Source organism: Capra hircus, chromosome 10, assembly GCF_001704415.2.
Source record: "Capra hircus breed San Clemente chromosome 10, ASM170441v1, whole genome shotgun sequence".
NCBI lineage: Eukaryota > Metazoa > Chordata > Mammalia > Artiodactyla > Bovidae > Capra > Capra hircus.
Window position 1 is genome coordinate 83,455,304 of NC_030817.1, and position 21,799 is coordinate 83,477,102.

General features: G+C 39.3%; 1 protein-coding gene across 2 annotated transcripts in view; it reads right to left on the reverse strand.

Annotated features, from left to right (window-relative positions):
• Positions 1-21,799, reverse strand: part of LRRC49 (leucine rich repeat containing 49) — a 154,678-nt gene that overhangs the window by 116,408 nt on the left and 16,471 nt on the right. For both annotated transcript variants that reach the window (XM_005685165.3, XM_005685164.3), the window contains 2 exons: positions 13,727-13,793; positions 7,671-7,814 (listed from right to left, as the gene is read on the reverse strand). In XM_005685165.3, coding sequence (XP_005685222.1) covers positions 7,671-7,814; positions 13,727-13,793 — 211 coding nt within the window. The remainder of the gene's footprint in view (positions 1-7,670; positions 7,815-13,726; positions 13,794-21,799) is intronic.

Here is a 21,799-nt window from a genome sequence, read left to right on the forward strand (position 1 = left end):
CAATTGCACTCATCTCACATGCTAGTAAAGTAATGCTCAAAATTCTCCAAGCCAGTCTTCAGCAATATGTGAACCATGAACTTCCAGATGTTCAAGCTGGTTTTAGAAAGGGCAGAGGAACCAAACTGCCAACATCCAATGGATCATCGAAAAAGCAAGAGAGTTCCATAAAAACATCTATTCCCGCTTTATTGACTATGCCAAAGCCTTTGACCGTGTGGATCACAGTAAACTGTGGAAAACTCTGAAAGAGATGGGAATACCAGGTGGTCTACCTGACCTGCCTCTTGAGAAACCTACATGCAGGTCAGGAAGCAACAGTTAGAACTGGACATGGAACAACAGACTGGTTCCAAATAGGAAAAGGAGTACGTCAAGGCTGTATATTGTCACCCTGCTTATTTAACTTATATGCAGAGCACATCATGAGAAATGCTGGGCTGGAAGAAGAATGAACTGGAATTAAGATTGCTGGGAGAAATATCAATAACCTCAGATATGCAGATGACACCACCCTTATGGCAGAAAGTGAAGAGGAACTCCAAAAGCGAAAAAGTTGGCTTAAAGCTCAACATTCAGAAAACTAAGATCATGGCATCTGGTTCCATCACTTCATGGGAAATAGATGGGGAAACAGTGGAAACACTGTCAGACTTTATTTTGGGGGGCTCCAAAATCACTGCAGATGGTGACTGAAGCCATGAAATTAAAAGATGCTTACTCCTTGGAAGGAAAGTTTTGACCAATCTATATAGCATATTGAAAAGCAGAGACAACTTTGCTAATGAAGGTCTATCTAGTCAAGGCTATGGTTTTTCCTGTGGTCATGTATGGATGTGAGAGTTGGACTGTGAAGAAAGCTGAGCACCGAAGAATTGATGCTTTTGAACTGTGGTGTTGGAGAAGACTCTTGAGAGTCCCTTGGACTGCAAGGAGATCCAACCAGTCCATTCTGAAGGAGATCAGTCCTGGGTATTCATTGGAAGGAACGATGCTGAAGCTGAAACTCCAGTACTTTGGCCACCTGATGTGAAGAGTTGACTCATTGGAAAAGACCCTGATGCTGGGAGGGATTGGGGGCAGGAGGAAAAGGGGACAACATAGGATGAGATGGCTGGATGGCATCACGGACTCGATGGACAGTAGTCTGAGTGAACTCCGGGAGTTGGTGATGGACAGGGAAGCCTGGGGTGCTGCGATTCATGGGGTCGCAAAGAGTCGGACACGACTGAGCAACTGAACTGACCTGAACTGACACTGTATTATATAGTCATTGGTTTTTTATTGTATTAAATTCTTTTTTTACACTGAAATTATCAGTAAAGACAGTTTCTGATAACATGGTAGAGTAGGTGATGCATTTATTTCATCTCCTTCCCAAGATTCAATGGGTGAAACAAACAAAATAAAGAAAATTAGCAATTCTGCAGAAAATGTTAAAAAAAAGTTATTAATAGAGCAACACTTTTGATGAAATTTCAGGAAGCTGAAAAGCAGATGGATGCTATTGGAGATAACCTTGAACAATGAAAACTGCAGCTCAGAACTGGCCGGAGAGATGCTGCACTGCAAACGTGGCAATTCTCTCCATGAGAATGCCAACCACCACTCTCAGAGTCCGCACAAACAAACACAGGCGTGCACTACGGATAGCTATGACTAGTCAAGTAGACGTATAATTAAAGATGTGTCTGCCAAACAGCTATTCCTGGAACACCAACAAACCCACTGCCCTCCAAGCCCACTCCCACTCCTGCCATGCACACACACAATCATGTACAGAGCAGCTCTCTGAAGAAATCCTCAGCTAGAGCCTCAGGATCTGTTTCTAACAAAACAGAGACTCAAGGAAGGATGGACAGCATGGGTGTTTTATCTATCAGTTCAGTCAGTCAGTTCAGTCACTCATTCGTGTCCGAATCTTTGTAACCCCATGAATTGTAGCACGCCAGGCCTCCCTGTCTATCACCAACTCCTGGAGTTCACTCAAACTCACGTCCATCGAGTCGGTGATGCCATCCAGCCATTTCATTCTCTGTCAACCCCTTCTCCTACCACCAATCCCTCCTAGCATCAGGGTCTTTTCCAATGAGTCAACTCTTCACATCAGGTGGTCAAGAATTGGAGTTTCAGCTTTAGTATCAGTCCTTCCAATGAACACCCAGGACTGATCCCCTTTAGGATAGACTGGTAGGATCTCCTTGCAGTCCAAGGAACTCTCAAGAGTCTTCTCCAACACCACAGTTCAAAAGCATCAATTCTTTGGCGCTCAGCTTTCTTCACAGTCCAACTCTCACATCCATACATGACCACAGGAAAAACCATAGCCTTGACTAGACGGACCTTTGTTGGCAAAGTAATGTCTATGCTTTTCAATATACTATCTAGGTTGGTTACAACTTTGCTTCCAAGGAGTAAGCGTCTTTTAATTTCATGGCTGCAATCATAATCTGCAGTACTTTTGGAGCCCCCAAAAATAAAGTCTGACACTGTTTCCACTGTTTCTCCACCTATTTGCCATGAGTGATGGGACCAGGTGCCATCCATGATCTTAGTTTTCTGAATGTTGAGCTTTAAGCCAACTTTTTCACTCTCCGCTTTCACTTTCATCAAGAGGCTCTTTAGTTCTTCTTCACTTTCTGCCATAAGGGTGGTGTCATCTGCATATCTGAGGTTATTGATATTTCTCCCGGCAATCTTGATTCCAGCTTGTGCTTCTTCCAGTCCAGCGTTTCTCATGATGTACTCTGCATATAAGTTAAATAAGCAGGGTGACAATATACAGCCTTGATGTACTCCTTTTCCTATTTGGAACCAGTCTTTTGTTCCATGTCCAGTTCTAACTGTTGCTTCCTGACCTGCATATAGGTTTCTCAAGAGGCAGGTCACGTGGTCTGGTATTCCTATCTCTTTCAGAATTTTCCACAGTTTGTGGTGATCCACACAGTCAAAGGCGTTGGCATAGTCAATAAAGCAGAAATAGATGTTTTTCTGGAACTCTCTTGCTTTTTCGATGATCCATTGGATGTTGGCAATTTGATCTCTGGTTCCTCTGCCTTTTCTAAAACCAGCTTGAACATCTGGAAGTTCATGGTTCACATATTGCTGAAGACTGGCTTGGAGAATTTTGAGCATTACTTTACTAGCATGTGAGATAAGAGCAATTGTGTGGTAGTTTGAGCATTCTTTGGCATTGCCTTTCTTTGGGATTGGAATGAAAACTGACCTTTTCCAGTTCTGTGGCCACTGCTGACTTTTCCAATTTCCTGGCATATTGAGTGCAGTACTTTCATAGCATCATCTTTCAGGATTTGAAACAGCTCAGCCAGAATTCCATCCCTTCTACTACCTTTGTTCATAGTGATGCTTTCTAAGACCCACCTTACTTCACATTTCAGGATGTTTGGCTCTAGGTGAGTGATCACACCATCGTGACTATCTGGGTTGTGAAGCTCTTTTTTGTACAGTTCTTCTGTGTATTTTTGCCACCTCTTCTTAATATCGTCTGCTTCTGTTAGGTCCATACCATTTCTGTCCTTTATCGAGCCCATCTTTGCATGAAATGTTCCCTTGGTGTCTCTAATTTTCTTGAAGAGATCTCTAGTCTTTCTCATTCTGTTGTTTTCCTCTATTTCTTTGCATTGATCACTGAGGAAGGCTTTCTTATCTCTCCTTGCTATTCTTTGGAACTCTGCATTCAGATGCTTATATCTTTCCTTTTCTCCTTTGCTTTTCACTTCTCTTCTTTTCACAGCTATTTGTAAGGCCTCCCAAGACAGCCATTTTGGTTATTGCAGTTCTTTTCCATAGGGATGGTCTTGATCCCTGTCTCCTGTACAATGTCATGAACCTCCATCCATAGTTCATCAGGCACTCTGTCTATCAGATCTAGTCCCTTAAATCTATTTCTCACTTCCACTGTATAATCATAAGGGATTTGATTTAGGTCATACTTGAATGGTCCAGTGGTTTTCCCTACTTTCTTCAATTTCAGTCTGATTTTGGCAATAAGAAGCTCATGATCTGAGCCACAGTCAGCTCCCGGTCTTGTTTTTGCTGACTGTATAGAGCTTCTCCATCTTTGGCTGCAAAGAATATAATCAATCTGATTTTGGTGTTGACCATCTGGTGATGTCCATGTGTAGAGTCTTCTCTTGTGTTGTTGGAAGAGGGTGTTTGCTATGACCAGTGCGTTCTCTTGGCAAAATTCTATTAGCCTTTGCCCTGCTTCATTCCATATTCCAAGGACAAATTTGCCTGTTACCCCAGGTGTTTCTTGACTTCCTACTTTTGTATTCCAGTCCCCTAGAATGAAACGGTCATTTTTGGGGGGTGTGAGTTCTAAAAGGTCTTGTAGGTCTTCATAGAACCATTCAACTTCAGCTTCTTCAGCATTACTGGTTGGGGCATAGGCTTAGATTACTGTGATATTGAATGGTTTGCTTTGGAAACAAACAGAGATCATTCTGTCATTTCTGAGACTGCATCCAAGTACTGCTTTTCGAACTCTTTTGTTGACTATGATGGCCACTCCATTTCTTCTAAGGATTCCTGCCCACAGTAGTAGATGTAATGGTCATCCGAGTTAAATTCACCCATTCCAATCCATTTTAGTTCACTGATTCCTAGAATGTCAACATTCACTCTTGCCATCTCCTGTTTGATCACTTCCAATTTGCCTTGATTCATGGACCTGACATTCCAGGTTCCTATGCAATATTGCTCTTTACAGCATCAGACCTTGCTTCTATCACCAGTCACATCCACAACTGGGTATTGTTTTTGCTTTGGCTCCATCCCTTCATTCTTTCTGGAGTTATTTCTCCACTGAGCTCCAGTAGCATATTGAGCATCTACCAACCCAGGGAGTTTCCCTTTCAGTATCCTATCATTTTGCCTTTTCATACTTTTTATGGGGTTCTCAAGGCAAGAATACTGAAATGGTTTGCCATTCCCTTCTCCAGTGGAGAAGACAGAATGTGGTCCACTGGAGAAGGGAATGGAAACAACTTCAGTATTTTTGCCTTGAGAACCCCACAAACAGTTTTATCTATGGAGATGTTTAATAACTGTCACAGCAGAACCAGAAGGGGAAGAGGAATGGCAATTTCAGCTGGCACAAAAGATACTGACGTCCTTCTTATTCCTCCTCCCTGCCCTCACAAAGTAGTTTTTCTTATTTTGATAGTTACACAGTGAGCCTGCCTGTCATCCACTCACTCTAAGGGGAAGTCTGCCAATGTGTGGGAATCAGCAACTTACACAAATCTAGTGATCATTCTAGGGAGAGACTTATGGTTAAAAAGACCTATTCAGCTGTAGAGGAGAGTCAGCCATGCCTTAACATGGTCCTTCATTTAAGAATTACCAGTCACTGAGGAAAATCAAAACCATGAGAAAAAACAAAGCAAAAAAAAATAATGTGATAACTGACCCTGGAGAAAAGAAGAGGCAGTTTAAAAAAAAGAGAGAGGGGGGAAAAAGAGGAATCCTCAGATTTAAAGTCTCTTGGGCCTTCAGGAAAAGGATGCTTCAGAAAAGAAATAGAATTGGAAAAGTTTATTTATTCTTACACATACACTCACAGTATCCAGTAAATTAATACACATGATGCTTATACCATATACATAATACTTAAACCTTTTTTACTTTTAGAAATTAAAACAATTTCCTTTTCCATAAGATGCTTACTGCTGCCTAATCTATAACAGTAATGATTAGGTACTCAGTGGGAAATTCATTAATCAATTTCCTGGATGTGTATTACACATTTTCCAAATGAAGGACAAATTGTAGACAGAAATATGCTAAGGCTAACAGATTTCTGTACCCCACACTACTGAAGTCTTTGGATTCTTACCACACCCAATGTCCTGAGGACGGATTAAGTTCAGCCTGAACAGTTCCTCCAGACAGCAATGTAACAGATTAACTCAATATGGATGTCTCTTAAAATAAACAAGCCATTTCCAATATTTAAATCCAATCTGGGGAAAGGTTGGCAGAATTTAAAGGTTCTGGAATAAATCTATGTCTTAGAAAAGGTTTTGTAATTATCCCAGCCTCCTAGAAAATGTAAGCATTACTTGGCTCAGATTTTCTGGAGAAACTTCAAAATGAAACCAATCTGTCCAGTGAGGCCTAGAGACACGGTATCAACTGTCGTCCAACTTTCGCAAGTGTACCACTTAAGTTTATGTAATTATTTACTAAGGAACTCGATGGGCTTACTTACTTACTAATGGGCTTCCCTCATAGCTCAGTTGGTAAAGAATCTGCCTGCAATGCAGGAGACCTAGGTTTGATCCCTGGGTTGGGAAGATTCCCTGGAGAAGGAAATGGCAACCCACTCTAGTATTCTTGCCTGGAGAATCCCATGGACAGAGGAGACCGGCAGGCTACAGTCCATCGGGTTGCAAAAGTCGGACACAACTTAGTGACTAAACCAACCAACCAAGGAACTCAATGTCTTCTTGAAAAAGTTAAGAATCAGATTGTGCCTTTAAGAGTGCTTAAGTGATATCCAGAGAAAACCTAATGCAGTTTCTCTGTTGCATAAAAACAAAGTAAACTTGTTTAAAAACAAATAGTGTTTTTATAAAGCCTTAGATGTCTTCTTGGCCTGTATCATTTCATACAACTGAAAGTCTTATTTCTAGAGCTCCTCACCTATGCAACTTCAACATACCTCAGCATTAAGCAGTTATTTAGCTGCTAAACGTGAGTAAAACTATAAATCTAATGAAGTTCATCCTCAGAGTTTCAGAGTAGCCTCATGATGCCAGCTCTTTTCATCCTGCTCACATGCCAGCTTTGTATCATATTTATATCTTTTTTTCAGAGTCAGCAAACCAAAAAGGACTGCAGAGATGATCTAACCCAATATCCTCATTTTAGAGAAAAGTAAACTGAAGCTCACAGGTGAGTGACTTACCCAAGGTCACACAGCTATCTTCCCTATAGCTCAGATGGTAAAGAATCTGCTTGCAATGCAGGAGAACCAGGTTCGATTCCTGGGTCAGGAAGATCCTCTAGAGAAGGGATTAGCAATTCACTCCCGTATTCTTGCCTGGAGAATCCCATGGACAGAGGAGCCTGGCAGTCTACAGGACGTGGGGTGGCAAAGAGTTGGACACAACTGAGCAACTAACACTACACCACTACACAATTAGTGAGAGATGAAGCAGACCAGCGCCTGGCTTCTGATGTCCTATGCAGCAGTGTTTTTCCCTCCATACAAAGCTGTCTTTGAAAAACTGCAAAGAATATGATATTTATGTGTCTTCAAAGCCCTCAATCTCTCCTCACTGTGTCTTTTTCCTCTCTGTGCAACAATCTGCCAACTTTCAGCCACCAATAACCGTCTTTCTTATTAATTCTATTTCTATAATAACACAGGAAAGGATTCAAAATTCATTTATCCCTAGTTGACTCATTTACTGATAACACTCCTGTTCCTAATTTTACATTTATCTTTTAGAATGGAAAATAACATACTATTTCCCAAACCATAATATTATAAAGCTTAATAATTATATCCACAAGTTAAATTCAGAAAAAAACTAAATTACCTTAGACTCTTACTTTACAGAAGGCAATGCTATAACATTTATTTCATTCCCTTAAAAGAAAGGCCAGAAATCACATAATGATTCCATATTAATACTCACCACAAAAGTAATTTGATTGTGTCGCAGGTTAAGCTCAGTTAGTGAATCCAGCCCATTAAGATTATCAACGTGACTTAAAAAGTTCCTGGCAAGATTTAAAACTCTCAAATCACACAAATGATTGACATTTTCAATTTTGGTAATCTGTTAAAAAAAATGAGGCAGGGATGATTAGCAGGCATAAATCTCAGAGGTGCATGTTATAAAAATAAAAGATCCAGTCATGGGATTCAGTAACAAACATATTTATATAAAGACATTTCAAAATCTATTTCTTGTTTCCTCTGTTATAGATATTATGAAGTTACTTAATTTGTGAAAATTAACTAAAGGAACACATCTTGTAATCTGACCATGGTAATTATTTGAAGTATATTTTACCAAATAATCAATAAGCACTCATTTGGGCATCTCCAAGCAACAGCTAGAACTGGACATGGAACAACAGACTGGTTCCAAATAGGAAAAGAAGTACATCAAGGCTGTATATTGTCACCCTGCTTACTTAATTTATACGCAGAGTACATCATGAGAAACACTGGGCTGGAAGAAGCACAAGCTGGAATCAAGAAGCTGGGAGAAATATCAATAACCTCAGATATGCAGATGACACCACCCTTATGGCAGAAAGTGAAGAAGAACTAAAGAGCCTCTTGATGAAAGTGAAAGAGGAGAGTGAAAAAGTTGGCTTAAAGCTCAACATTCAGAAAACTAAGATCATGGCATCTAGCCCCACCACTTCATGGCAAATAGATGGGGAAACAGTGGCAGACTTTATTTTGGGGGGCTCCAAAATCACTGCAGATGGTGACTGCAGCCACGAAATTAAAAGATGCTTACTCCTTGGAAGAAAAGTTATGACCAACCGAGACAGTATATTAAAAAGCAGAGACATTACTTTGCCAACAAAGGTCTGTCTAGTCAAAGCTATGGTTTTTCCAGTAGTCAGGTATGGATGTGAGAATTGGACTATAAAGAAAGCTGAGTGCCGACGACTGATGCTTTTGAACTGTGGTGTTGAAGAAGACTCTTGAGAGTCCCTTGGACTGCATGGAGATCCAACCAGTTCATCCTAAAGGAAATTAGTCCGGAGTGTTCATTGAAAGGACTGATGTTGAAGCTGAAACTCCAATACTTTGGCCACGTGATGCAAAGAACTGACTCATTGGAAAAGACCCTGATGCTGGGAAAGATTGAAGGCGGGAAGAGAAGGGGATGACAGGGGATAAGATGGTTGGATGGCATCACTGACTCAAAGGACATGAGTCTGAATAAACTCCACGAGTTGGTGATGGACAAGGAGGCCTGGAGTGCTGCAGTTCATGGGGTCACAAAGAGTTGGACACAACTGAGCGACTGAACTGAACTGAACTGAACTGCCCAACACTGAGCCAGGTTCCCAGGAAGGTAAAGAGAAATATATGTACTAGCTGCAAAACAGACCCTGTAAGCCTAAGGTAAGGCATGAGCTCACAATGTTTTGACCAAACAAGACTACCCTCTGAGAGAAAAGACAGAGAAAAGAAATGATACCAATTCTCCCTGTTCATACTCCATTTATACTGCAGGATCCTGAAAGTAGTCAAGAGTCTGAATGGAAAAGGAACTAGGAACCCCAGGAGAGGGTGAGGATAGATATTCTTTATTACTGAAACTGCTTAAGAGAGGAGACAGATAATGCTGAGTCAGGGTACAATATGGTGGACACTGGCTATTTAGAACAAGAGGACTTGAACTATAGACTATACCCATGTACATAAGCACTGAACTGCAGCAGAGGAATCTGAGTTGCACAAGTAAGGGTAAGTTAAAGGGCATGGCCCATGAAGTGATGAGAGTGCAGCATGACTTTAAGCCCCACTATTGTAACATAGCAAGAATAGCACAAAACAGGGTGAGTTTCTACATGACCCACAAGTAGGGCTCCTTGGGAGGGATTCATCAACCTTTTAATCTAACAGACTTAAGTAATATCGAGTTATTCATAACATTTTTTTCCCCAGACATTAAAATATATAAATTTCACAGTCACTGGAGATTAATTTTCTCATCTGTATTGCCATCACAATATTATTTGAAAATTTCTATTTAACATTTCAAAGCAGATATTGGCTAAAATAGCCTTTTTGAAGACTTAAAATACATTTTCTATGATATTATTTAGCCCTTCTCTTACATTCAAGAAATACCATCTAGATTTTGTCTAGATTCAAGAGGAGAAATGTAAGTATATTTACTGCAAATTTAACAATATAAAAGATGAACTATGACCATGCTTTAAAATTTGCACTGAGATTTTTGGTTTAACTAATAATAAAATGAAAACAATTGAAATCTGTAAAAGAAAAAAACAAGGTTATGAGTATTTGCAGAAGACAGAACTGTAAAGACACAGAAAATGACATTTAAAAACTAAATAGGTGATAGAATTTAAAATGTATAGAATCAGCAAAAAGTAAAATGGACATTATAGGAAATCAGTAATATCAACATAAGCTTGAGAAATTCTACTAAAATACTAAAAAAAAATAGAGATAGGTATATGAAAAAGCAATATCTAAATATATACATGTATATATTTTATATATATAAAACTTCTCTGAACTCAAGAAAGATAAATACACAGAATGAAGGGCACACGACCTGTGTATGATGTCTTCCCCCTTCTGCTAATAATCTTGGAGCACTTCTTTTAGAAAACTACCTTTCTCCAATTTCATCTGGTCCTGGTGGGACTTACAATTAGGATGCCTACATTCTAGAGTCCCTTTTTAGTTTGGTGACTCCGAAAAGAAATGTTGTTAATTCATATTAGGTATAAATCTGTAATTAAAAAAAAATCACTGGGGATGTTGTTTAATTTCTTGCTTTGCAAACTGACATGGCAGAATTGGGTGGAACATCTCCGATAGAATAAAATTTGTTACTCTGTTGCAGCCATGGACAAAGTCACAGGAACAGAGCAAATGACAGAATCTTCAAGCAAAAGGTGGTATATAGTGAGAGCAGAGTTCTTGATCAGTTAATAAATTTCACAGCAAGAAGAAGAGAAGATAGGAATGTTCAAAAGCCTAACCTTAGGTCACACTGATCAGAGAGGGTCTTAAGGTAGACAGGAAAGCTTCTTAATACATCTAGGAAAGGTGATCCTCCAGTCTTTTGTATGTGTGTAAGAGTGACCCAGATTGCTCTATCTGGATAAAGACGACCTTCCTATTAAACAATACTGAAAAGAAAGATGTCTGCTTTCAGGCGAGCAATCACAGAAAGGGCAAGCTCTCCCTGAAGGAAAAGATGTCACTGAAAGAACAGATTCTTCTTGAAGTATGTTTGTGTCCATGTTAAAGCAAGCGTTCAACAGGAGAACATTTTCTGCTAGACAAAAAAAAAATCTAGGTTGTAAATTAAGAATCAGTCTCCCATATTCCTCTGAATTCTCTACTACTCACATACAATCAATTGCTAAATCTTAATGTTTTTACTTAACTATTTATCCAATCTGTCCCTTTGTTACACCCCTATTGTTACTGCTTTAAGTCACTTCTCACAAGGATTATTGAATTAGTCTCTCAATTGTTCTCTACCTCCAGTTTCGCCTCCCCTCTCTTTCCATTCCCCAATCTGTTTCTTGAACACTATCACTATTCCTCCCAATGTGTGCACATCAAAAGACCAGTTACATTTCATTTTACAATGTATACCATGTATCATTATTATTTCCAATGGAAGTAAAGTCAAACTATAACAAATATTCACTTAATAGTCTTTTAGTTTTTAAACTATCTGATGCTATTTTTTTAGAGTTGCACATTGTTTCAACTTGAGTTGAAACATCCCCTGACTTTTTAGTCACCAAGACTATCTTTGCCTTGAAATACTCCAAATTTTTGCTTATTGGAGTTAAATATTTGAAATAAGACTAAGATTTTCACTTAAAATTTCTTTCTTGTATTCACAGAATCTTGAGAAATAATTTGTGGGGTATAAATATTTAATTTTAATACACAGACTATCACAAACATGCTGGAATTATAGAACTTATAATATAGGTCAGTTAACAAGGAATAGAGCATTTTTAATCAACATAATGTTGGTAAATAATCCCTATACAAGATATATAGATCAAGTGATATGTTATTCATTTACCAGTTGCTCTTATAGAGATCTTGGGTAATGCCCATGAATTCTTAAAAGTATATTATCATATGAAAACACATAAATGCTTATACATTTTAAAATAAACTTAGGAAAAATATTGCTACCATAAAATGTTTCACTTATACTTATGGACAATATTTAAAATAGTGGGATAAATAAAGACAAAATAGCAATTTCTTAGTACTGCAAATAAAGCACTCCACAAGCTGGCCTTATATCTATCTCTCTTGCCTTACCTCTCACCATCCCCCAACATGTGCTGAACTCTCTAGCAGTAAAAAAATACTTACCATGTTATTTTTAACCTCAGTGCTTTTGTATATGATATTCTCTTACTGACAAACACTTTAATTCTTCTTCCCTTCTACCAACATCTAGCTATTAATAAAAGGCTAACTTTCTCTCTACTAGAAAGACACTAACCAGCCTGCAGGGCTGGACAGTTCCTAGGCCATCAAAAACCCTCCCTCTGTGTGCATATATGGGCAGACATACAGATGGAGCTGGGACCCCAGCCGCTAGCTGACCCCAGCCACTAGCTGATGCAGCCTATCTCATGGTTTTATTAATAACATTCAGTTTTCAACAAAACGCTTGGCATTAACTGAGGCTTATGTCTGACCAACTGCAAGTGGAAAACCTTGTTCTTAACAGGCAGGAACTCCCAGATCATCCCACAATGTACATTTGCCACCTCAGGAGAGGTTTTACCTTCTGCATGAGTATGTAGCTCATGTAGTTATTTAGAAATAAGTATTCATATCGAAAACACTAAAATTTAAATGTAAGAGCAAGCGGTTAAAAAAACAGCCAAGATGCTCTGAGAGAGAAAATAAGGAGGGGAATATAACAAACCAGACACAAATTAAGACAGACAAATATATGGGTAGATAAACTGATCAAACAGGATAATGATCCCAGGTTATATAGTAATCAGGGAAATATAAATCCAGACCATGAGGGGTCACCCCTTTACACCAATTCAACTGGCAAAAATTAAGAAGTATGACAATTCCCAATGTTGAAAAAGATATGAAGCAACAGGATCTATTATGTGTTACCGGTGGGAGTATAAACTGGTACAATCACTTTGGAAAACAATTTGGCATTATTTTTTAAAGTTAGACATTTAAATAACCTATGACCCATCAGTTCCACTCCTAGGAATATACCCTAGAGTAATATAATGTATGGGAGAAACATATATAAGAATGTTCTTAGAAGTGTTATCCGAGTAGAAAACAAAACAAAAAGATGAACAAACAAAAAGGAATCAACTCAAATGTCTATCGATAATAAAATGGAGAAAAATGTTTTTGTACAATCAAACCATGGAACATATAACAATAAACATAAACTACAATTACATAATCAAAATAGATAAATCTCAGTAACATAATGCTGTATCAAAAAAGCAAACATTAGATGACAATCTATAGTGTGACACCTTTTTAAAGTTAAAAGACAATACTACTAAACAATATATTATTTAGACACATGTATATGTGATAAAACCAACTAAAAACACCCACAAAGGAATGATAAATGTGAAATCCAGAATAGTGGTAACTTGGAATAAAGAAGGAACACTTAGGTAGAGGAAAATCAATAGTAATATTCTAGTTCTTGGTTTGGGGTTGGCTATTAAGCTAATAAAAGACTAAATAAGAAACAAACTAGGCATAACTACAAGAATTCTAAATGTTTTTGTCTTATCTGTCATTTGCTGTTGAGAAATTCATGTAAATAGACTTAATACCTTAATACCAAAGCTAATTTCAGTGAATCAGTAAAGTAATTCTGGAAAAATTCAACACAAGTATAATTATTAAAACTTCTATGCCAAATTTCCTAGAGCTTTTTCAAAAGAGTAAGTCACAAAAGGGCTTTAACAATACCTGATTTCCATGAAGGTCCAAGACATCTAAGCTCTTTAGATTCTCCAGATTTGAAATTTTCTTAATTCTGAAAATTAGAATAAGCAGAATGGAAATACAGATGCATCACATCTATTGCAAATAAAAACAGTCTAAGGCATGACTTATTTTAATTTATTCTTTCTCTCCAGATAGATAGATACATAGATATAGACACAGAAATACATATATACACAGAGAGAGAGATCGTATATAATTGCATATATTAAAAAAACATATCTCTATTGATTTAATTGTAATGTTAAAGATGTGGTCCCACTAGGGGAAATGTTCCAAAGACAGCTTCAAAGTGCTATCTTTAGGAAAGAACAATTCTACTTCTAGGAACATTAGCACAAGGCACTTATTCAAGGCAATTTCCTTCACCTTGCTGCTACTACTGCTAAGTTGCTTCAGTCGTGTCCGACTCTGTGTGACCCCACAGACGGCAGCCCACCAGGCTCCCCCATCCCTGGGATTCTCCAGGCAAGAACGCTGCAGTGGGTTGCCATTTCCTTCTCCAATGCATGAAAGTGAAAAGTGAAAGTGAAGTCGCTCAGTCGTGTTCGACTCTTAGTGACCCCATGGACTGCGGCCCACCAGGCTCCTCCGTCCATGGGATTTTCCAGGCAAGAGCACTGGATTGGGTTGCCATTGCCTTCTCCTTCCTTCACCTTAGAATACAACTTAAATCCCTCACCTCAGTCCTGGAGTAACAGGCAAATTTGGCCTTAGAATGCAGAATGAAGCAGGGCAAAGACTAATAGGGTTTTGCCAAGAAAATGCACTGGTCATAGCAAACACCCTCTTCCAACAACACAAGAGAAGACTCTACACATGGACATCACCAGATGGTCAACAATGAAATCAGACTGATTATATTCTTTGCAGCCAATGATGGAGCAGCTATATACAGTCAACAAAAACAAGACTGGGAGATGACTGTGGCTCAGAACTCCTTATTGCCAAATTCAGACTTAAATTGAAGAAAGTAGGGAAAACCACTAGACCATTCAGGTATGACCTAAATCAAATCCCTTATGATTATACAGTGGAAGTGAGAAATAGATTTAAGGGACTAGATCTGATAGATAGAGTGCCTGATGAACTATGGATGGAGGTTCGTGACATTGTACAGGAGACAGGGATCAAGACCATCCCCATGGAAAAGAAATGCAAAAAAGCAAAATGCTTGTCTGAGGAGGCCTTACAAATAGCTGTGAAAAGAAGAGAAGTAAAAAGCAAAGGAGAAAAGGAAAGATATAAGCATCTGAATGCAGAGTTCCAAAGAATAGCAAGAAGAGATAAGAAAGCCTTCCTCAGTGATCAATGCAAAGAAATAGAGGAAAAGAACAGAATGAGAAAGACTAGAGATCTCTTCAAGAAAATTAGAGATACCAAGGGAACATTTCATGCAAAGATGGGCTCGATAAAGGACAGAAATGGTATGGACCTAACAGAAGCAGAAGATATTAAGAAGAGGTGGCAAGAATACACAGAAGAACTGTACAAAAAAGATCTTCATGACCCGGATAACCACGATGGTGTGATCACTCATCTAGAGCCCGACATCCTGGAATGTGAAGTCAAGTGGGCCTTAGAAAGCATCACTATGAACAAAGCCAGTGGATGGCATTCCAGTTAAGCTATTTCAAATCCTGAAAGATGATGCTGTGAAAGTGCTGCACTCAATATGCCAGCAAATTTGGAAAACTCAGTAGTGGCCACAGGACTGGAAAATGTCAGTTTTCATTCCAGTCCCAAAGAAAGGCAATGCCAAAGAATGCTCAAACTACCACACAACTGCACTCATCTCACATGCTAGTAAAGTAATGCTCAAAATTCTCCAAGCCAGGCTTCAGCAATACGTGAACCGTGAACTTCCTAATGTTCAAGCTGGTTTTAGAAAAGGCAGAGGAACCAGAGATCAAATTGCCAACATCCGCTGGATCATGGAAAAGCAAGAGAGTTCCAGAAAAACATCTATTTCTGCTCTATTGACTATGCCAAAGCCTTTGACTGTGTGGATCACAATAAACTGTGGAAAATTCTGAAAGAGATGGGAATACCAGACCACCTGACCTGCCTCTTGAGAAATCTGTATGCAGGTCAGGAAGCAACAGTTAGAACTGGACATGGAACAACAGACTGATTCCAAATAGGAAAAGGAGTACATCAAGGCTGTATATTGTCACCCTGCTTATTTAACTTATATGCAGAGTACATCATGAGAAACACTGGGCTGGAAGAAACGCAAGCTGGAATCAAGATTGCTGGGAGAAATATCAATAACCTCAGAAATGCAGATGACACCACCCTTATGGCAGAAAGGGAAGAGGAACTAAAAAGCCTCTTGATGAAAGTGAAAGAGGAGAGTGAAGAAGTTGGTTTAAAGCTCAACATTTAGAAAATGAAGATCATGGCCGCCGGTCCCATCACTTCATGGGAAATAGATGGGGAAAGAGTGGAAACGGTGGCTGACTTTATTTTGGGGGGCTCCAAAATCACTACAGATGGTGACTGCAGCCATGAAATTAAAAGATGCTTACTCCTTGGAAGAAAAGTTATGAGCAACCTAGACAGCATATTCTAAAGCAGAGACATTACTTTGCTGACTAAGGTCCACCTAGTCAAGGCTATGGTTTTTCCAGAAGTCTTGTATGGATGTGAGAGTTGGACAGTGAAGAAGGCTGAGCGCCGAAGAATGGATGCTTTTGAACTGTGGTGTCGGAGGAGACTCTTGAGAGTCCCTTGGACTGCAAGGAGATCCAACCAGTCCATCCCAAAGGAGATCAGTCCTGGGATTTCTTTGGAAGGAATGATGCTAAAGCTGCAACTCCAGTACTTTGGCCACCTCATGCAAAGAGTTGACTCATTGGAAAAGACTTTGCTGCTGGGAGGGATTGAGGGCAGGAGAAGAAGGGGACGACAGAGGATGAGATGGCTGGATGGCATCACTGAGTCGATGGACGTGAATCGGAGTGAACTCCGGGAGTTGGTGATGGACAGGGAGGCCTGGCGTGCTGCGATTCATGGGGTCGCAGAGTCAGACACGACTGAGTGACTGAACTGAACTGAACTGAACAGTCCTCAAGGCCCTAAACTGCCTGGCTGACTCTTCCTTTAGCTTATCTCCTTCTCAGGCTTACCCACTCAACTCTGCTAAAGCCACAGGGGCTTTCTTGCTATCTCTAACTTGACAAATTCATTTCTGCCTTGGGGTGTTTACCCTTGCTGTTTCTTCTTCCTTAATGTTCTTTCACCAGAGCTTTACATGGTTTATTTCTTCCCATTATTCAAGTCTTGGCTCAAACATCTTCGCAGAGCAGCCTTTCCAGGTGACCCTATCGAAAAAAAGCTCTCTCTTCCTTTCCATCACTCATATCATAGCCAAATCCAGAACTGTGTTACCAACCCATTTTAATTTATAAAAATATTTATCATACACCTATTATGTCCTACTGTAGTGTGACTATTCTTCCTCTCACGCTTATCTCCCCACACCACCCCCTGCCCACACGACTCCATTAGGACCAAAACCCCCCTCTCAGTCTGCTTTCTCACACCTCTCTTCTCGCTAACACGGATTATTTACTGTCTTAGCCACCAGGCAAGGCAAAATAATAAAATATATTCGAGTAAAAAACAGATCACATAAAAACCAAGTTTTAAAACTTACATGTGAGTATAGAATGGTGTATTCAGTGTTGATAACCAATGCTTGGAAACAGGCAAAGGGGTGAATGACTGTCCTTTCAGTGTTGTATCAGAGCACTGTCAACAAACCTACCTAAGGATCATCTATTTACAACTGACTAGAGCCCAAACTCTGTAAGTTATATACTAACTTGTAGAAAACTAGTAACATACCAATGCGACCTGAAAGCTTTTACTTAAAAAGAAATTCTCTCACCAGATGGAAGTGAACTAGAAAAAGACAAGGCTCACTCATCACTCAGCAACTACAGACCTCTAGGGACATACCACAGTTTGTCTCTGCAGGCCACATTATGTGCTGATGTTAGAATAAGGACCCCACTACAGGATCTATATGAGGCCTGGCTTCTCAAGTGTCAAAGAGAAATCCTTAAGTGAGACACTTCAAGAAATCAAAAGGAAAGGAATATGGAATTCCAGGGTCTAGTGGAAAATTCTGTTATCTATAGAACTGGGTGATCACAAGAAAACACGGTAAACAGAGGATATAGAAAGTAGAAGAGTTAGACGGGAAGAACTTCAACAGCAAAGTGGTATAGAGGGGTTGGGAGTTCTTTGGTAGCAATGTAAACTTCCATATGAAGCTGAGCAGGATCTTTCTATCTTTGGAACGGAAATCTTTTTTGGATCTGCTTGAATTTAAAGGCATATGGTTGCACTAGATTGTCACATGTGGTTCCATTGCCTTGGACTCAAAGACTGCAGTGCTTTGAGATGTGCGAGGGAGTAAATGATATTGATTTAACCAGCAGGGTCAACGAGTCACCCAAAACAAACACAAGGAGACAGGGTGGTGGATGTGTTTCTCTCTTCAGCAATCCTCAGCCAGTTTGCCTAATAACCACTAAAGTACGGCCTCAATATAGATTTGCATCTTCAAGGCTCACAGGCTCCTTGCTGTGACAAAGTCAGCTGACTGGAGGAATATGTTAGGGGTAGAATTGCTTGTACTGATACTTCAAAAATATGCAATTTGGGAGAATGTGGACAGTAGTCTTCTGACACATTTTTTTTTTACTCCAAAACACTAAAAGTTTTAGAACTATTGAATAGCTACTTTCTTTATGTGAAAAATAAAGTGTGAGCAAAAGTAAACAAAAAACAGATGGAGGAATAGAAAGACAGACTTGTATCTTCAAAGAACAAAATATTAAAAATATATATATATATATTTCCAAGAAGCCAGATAAACGGAAAAGAAGAGACAGGAATGCGGAGAAAAGAAAACCTTCATGCACTGTTGATGGGAATATAAATTGGCGCAGCCACTATAGAAAATGTTACGGAAATTCCTCCAAAAATTTGAAATAGGGGACTTCCCTGTTGGTTCAGTGGTTAAGAATCTGCCTGCCAATTCAAGGGACACAGTTTGATCCCTAGTGCAGGAAGACACCACATACCATGGGACAACCAAGCCTGTGTGCCACAACCACTGACCCCACACTTTAAAGCCCATGTGCTGCAACTACTGAGGCCCACATGCCCAGAGCCTGGGCTCCACAACCAGAGAAACCACCACAAGGAGAAGCCCTTGCACCACAACAAACAGTGGCCCCCACTCGCTGCAACTAGAGAAAGTCTGTGCCCAGTAATGAAGACACAGCTCAGCCATAGAGAAAGAAAGAATTCTAAAAAAATCTAACATGGAACTACTATATGAAACAAAAATTTCATTTCTGGGTATATATCTGAAGAGAAAAGCACACTTAAAAAGATACGTGCACCCCTATGTTCATTGCAGCATTATGTACAATAGCCACAATATGGAAGCAACCCACGTGCCCATCAGTAGCTGAACCGATAAAGAAGATGTAGTGTATATACACATGGAATATTACTCAGCCATAAAAAAAAATGGAAATCTTGCCTTTTGCAACAACATGGATGGACCTGGCAGGTATAATGCTAACTGAAATACATCAGACAGAGAAAGGCAAAATGCCATATGATTTCACTAATATGTGGAAACCAAAAAACACAAGAAAACAGAAATGGTTATGGAGAACAAACAGGTGGTTGCCAGAGGGAGTAGTGAGAAAGAAATAGGAGAAGGAGATTAAGAGACACAAATTACCATTTGCAAAATAAATGAGTCATGGGTATGAAATGTATAGTGAGGAATATAGTCAATAATTATGTAATATCTTTGGTGAGAGACGGTAACTAGACTTACTGTGGTGATTGCTTTGAAATGTATAGAAATATCAAATCACTATGTTGTGTAACAGGAACTAACAGAGATTTGGAGCTTGATTATATTCATAAACAAAAAAAATCAGGAAAAGAAAGCAGATTTGTGGTTATCAGAGGCAGGGAATAGGTGAGAGGAGGGGGAACTGGATGAAGGCAATCAAAAGATACAAACTTTCAGTTATGAGATAAATAAGTATACTAGGGATACAATGTATAATCAGTTCATTTCAGTCACTCAGTCATGCATGTCCGACTCTGCAACCCCATAAACTGCAACATGCCAGGCCTCCCTGTCCATCACCAACTCCCAGAGTTCACCCAAACCCATGTCCATTGAGGCGGTGATGCCATCCAGCCATCTCATCCTCTGTCATCCCCTTCTCCTCCTGCCCTCAATCCTTCCCAGCATCAGGGTCTTTTCATATGAGTCAGCTCTTCGCATCAAGTGGCCAAAGTATTGGAGTTTCAGCTTCAACATCAGTCCTTCCAATGAACACCCAGGACTGATCTCCTTTAGGATGGACTGGTCTCCTTGCAGTCCAAGGGACTCCCAAGAGTCTTCTCTAACACCACAGTTCAAAAGCATCAATTCTTCAATGCTCAGCTTTCTTTATAGTCCAACTCTCACATCCATACATGACCACTGGAAAAACCATAGCCTTGACTAGATGGACCTTTGTTCACAAAGTAATGTCTCTGCTTTTTAATATGCTGTCTATGTTGGTCAAAACTTTCCTTCCAAGGAGTAAGCGTCTTTTAATTTCATGGCTGCAATCACCATCTGCAGTGATTTTGGAGCCCCTGAAACTAAAGTCAGACACTGTTTCCACTGTTTCCCCATCTATCTGCCATGAAGTGATGGGACCAGATGCCATGATCTTCGTTTTCTGAATGTTGAGCTTTAAGCCAACTTTTTTACTCTCCTTTTTCACTTTCATCAAGAGGCTTTTTAGTTCCTCTTCACTTTCTTCCATAAGGGTGGTGTCATCTGCATATCTGAGGTTATTGATATTTCTCCCGGCAATCTTGACTCCAGCTGGTGCTTCTGCCAGTCCAGCATTTCTCATGATGTACTCTGCATATAAGTTAAATAAGCAGGGTGACAATATACAGCCTTGATGTACTCCTTTTCCTATTTGGGCCAGTCTGTTGTTCCATGTCCAGTTCTAACTGTTGCTTCATGACCTGCATACAGGTTTCTCAAGAGGCAGGTCAGGTGGTCTGGTATTCCCATCTCTTTCAGAATTTTCCACAGTTTATTGTGATCCATATAGTCAAAGGCTTTGGCATAGTCAATAAAGCAGAAATAGATGTTTTTCTGGAACTCTCTTGCTTTTTCAATGATCCATCAGATATTGGCAATATGATAAATATAATTAACACTACTGTATGTTATAAGTGAAAGTTATTAACAAAGTAAATCCTGAGTTCTCATCACAAGGAAACAAGTTTTCTATCTCTTTCATTTTGTATCTATATATGAAATGATGAATATTCCCTAAACTTGTTGTGATAATCACTTCATGATGTATATAAGTCAAATCATTTTGGGGAGAATGGATACATGTATATGTATGATTGAGTCCCTTTGTTCACCTGAAACTATCAAACACTGTTAACTGATTATGCTCCAATAGAAAATATTAAAGTTCTTTTAAAAAACCATTATGCTATATACTTTAAACTTATGCAGTGCTGTATGTCAATTATATCTTCATAAAACTGCAAGAAAAAAAAAAAAAAACAACAAAGTCTACTTACTCAAGGACTAAAAGAAGGACCTAAAAGCCATGATACTAAAGAATAAATGGAAGCTAGAGAAACAAATCAGAAACTCCAAGGATCAGAAACTAGTGAAGAAGTCTCTGGGAGAGACAATCAGGAGCACCTATGAGGAAATGCCTCAAATATATGAAAAGTTTCTTTTATGCTTCACTTTATTGAAGTGAATGCTCGGGTGGCATACTCCAGAGGCATATGTAACCTTGCAAAAGTCACTTTATATCTTCATTTCTTCATCTGTAAATAAGGGAGCTGATCACTGATCTCTGAGTTCACTCCAAATTCTAATACTCTATGATCCCGTAATTCCTCTAAATTCCCTCATGCTACCATAATGCTTAGCTTAACACTTGAGCCAACTGT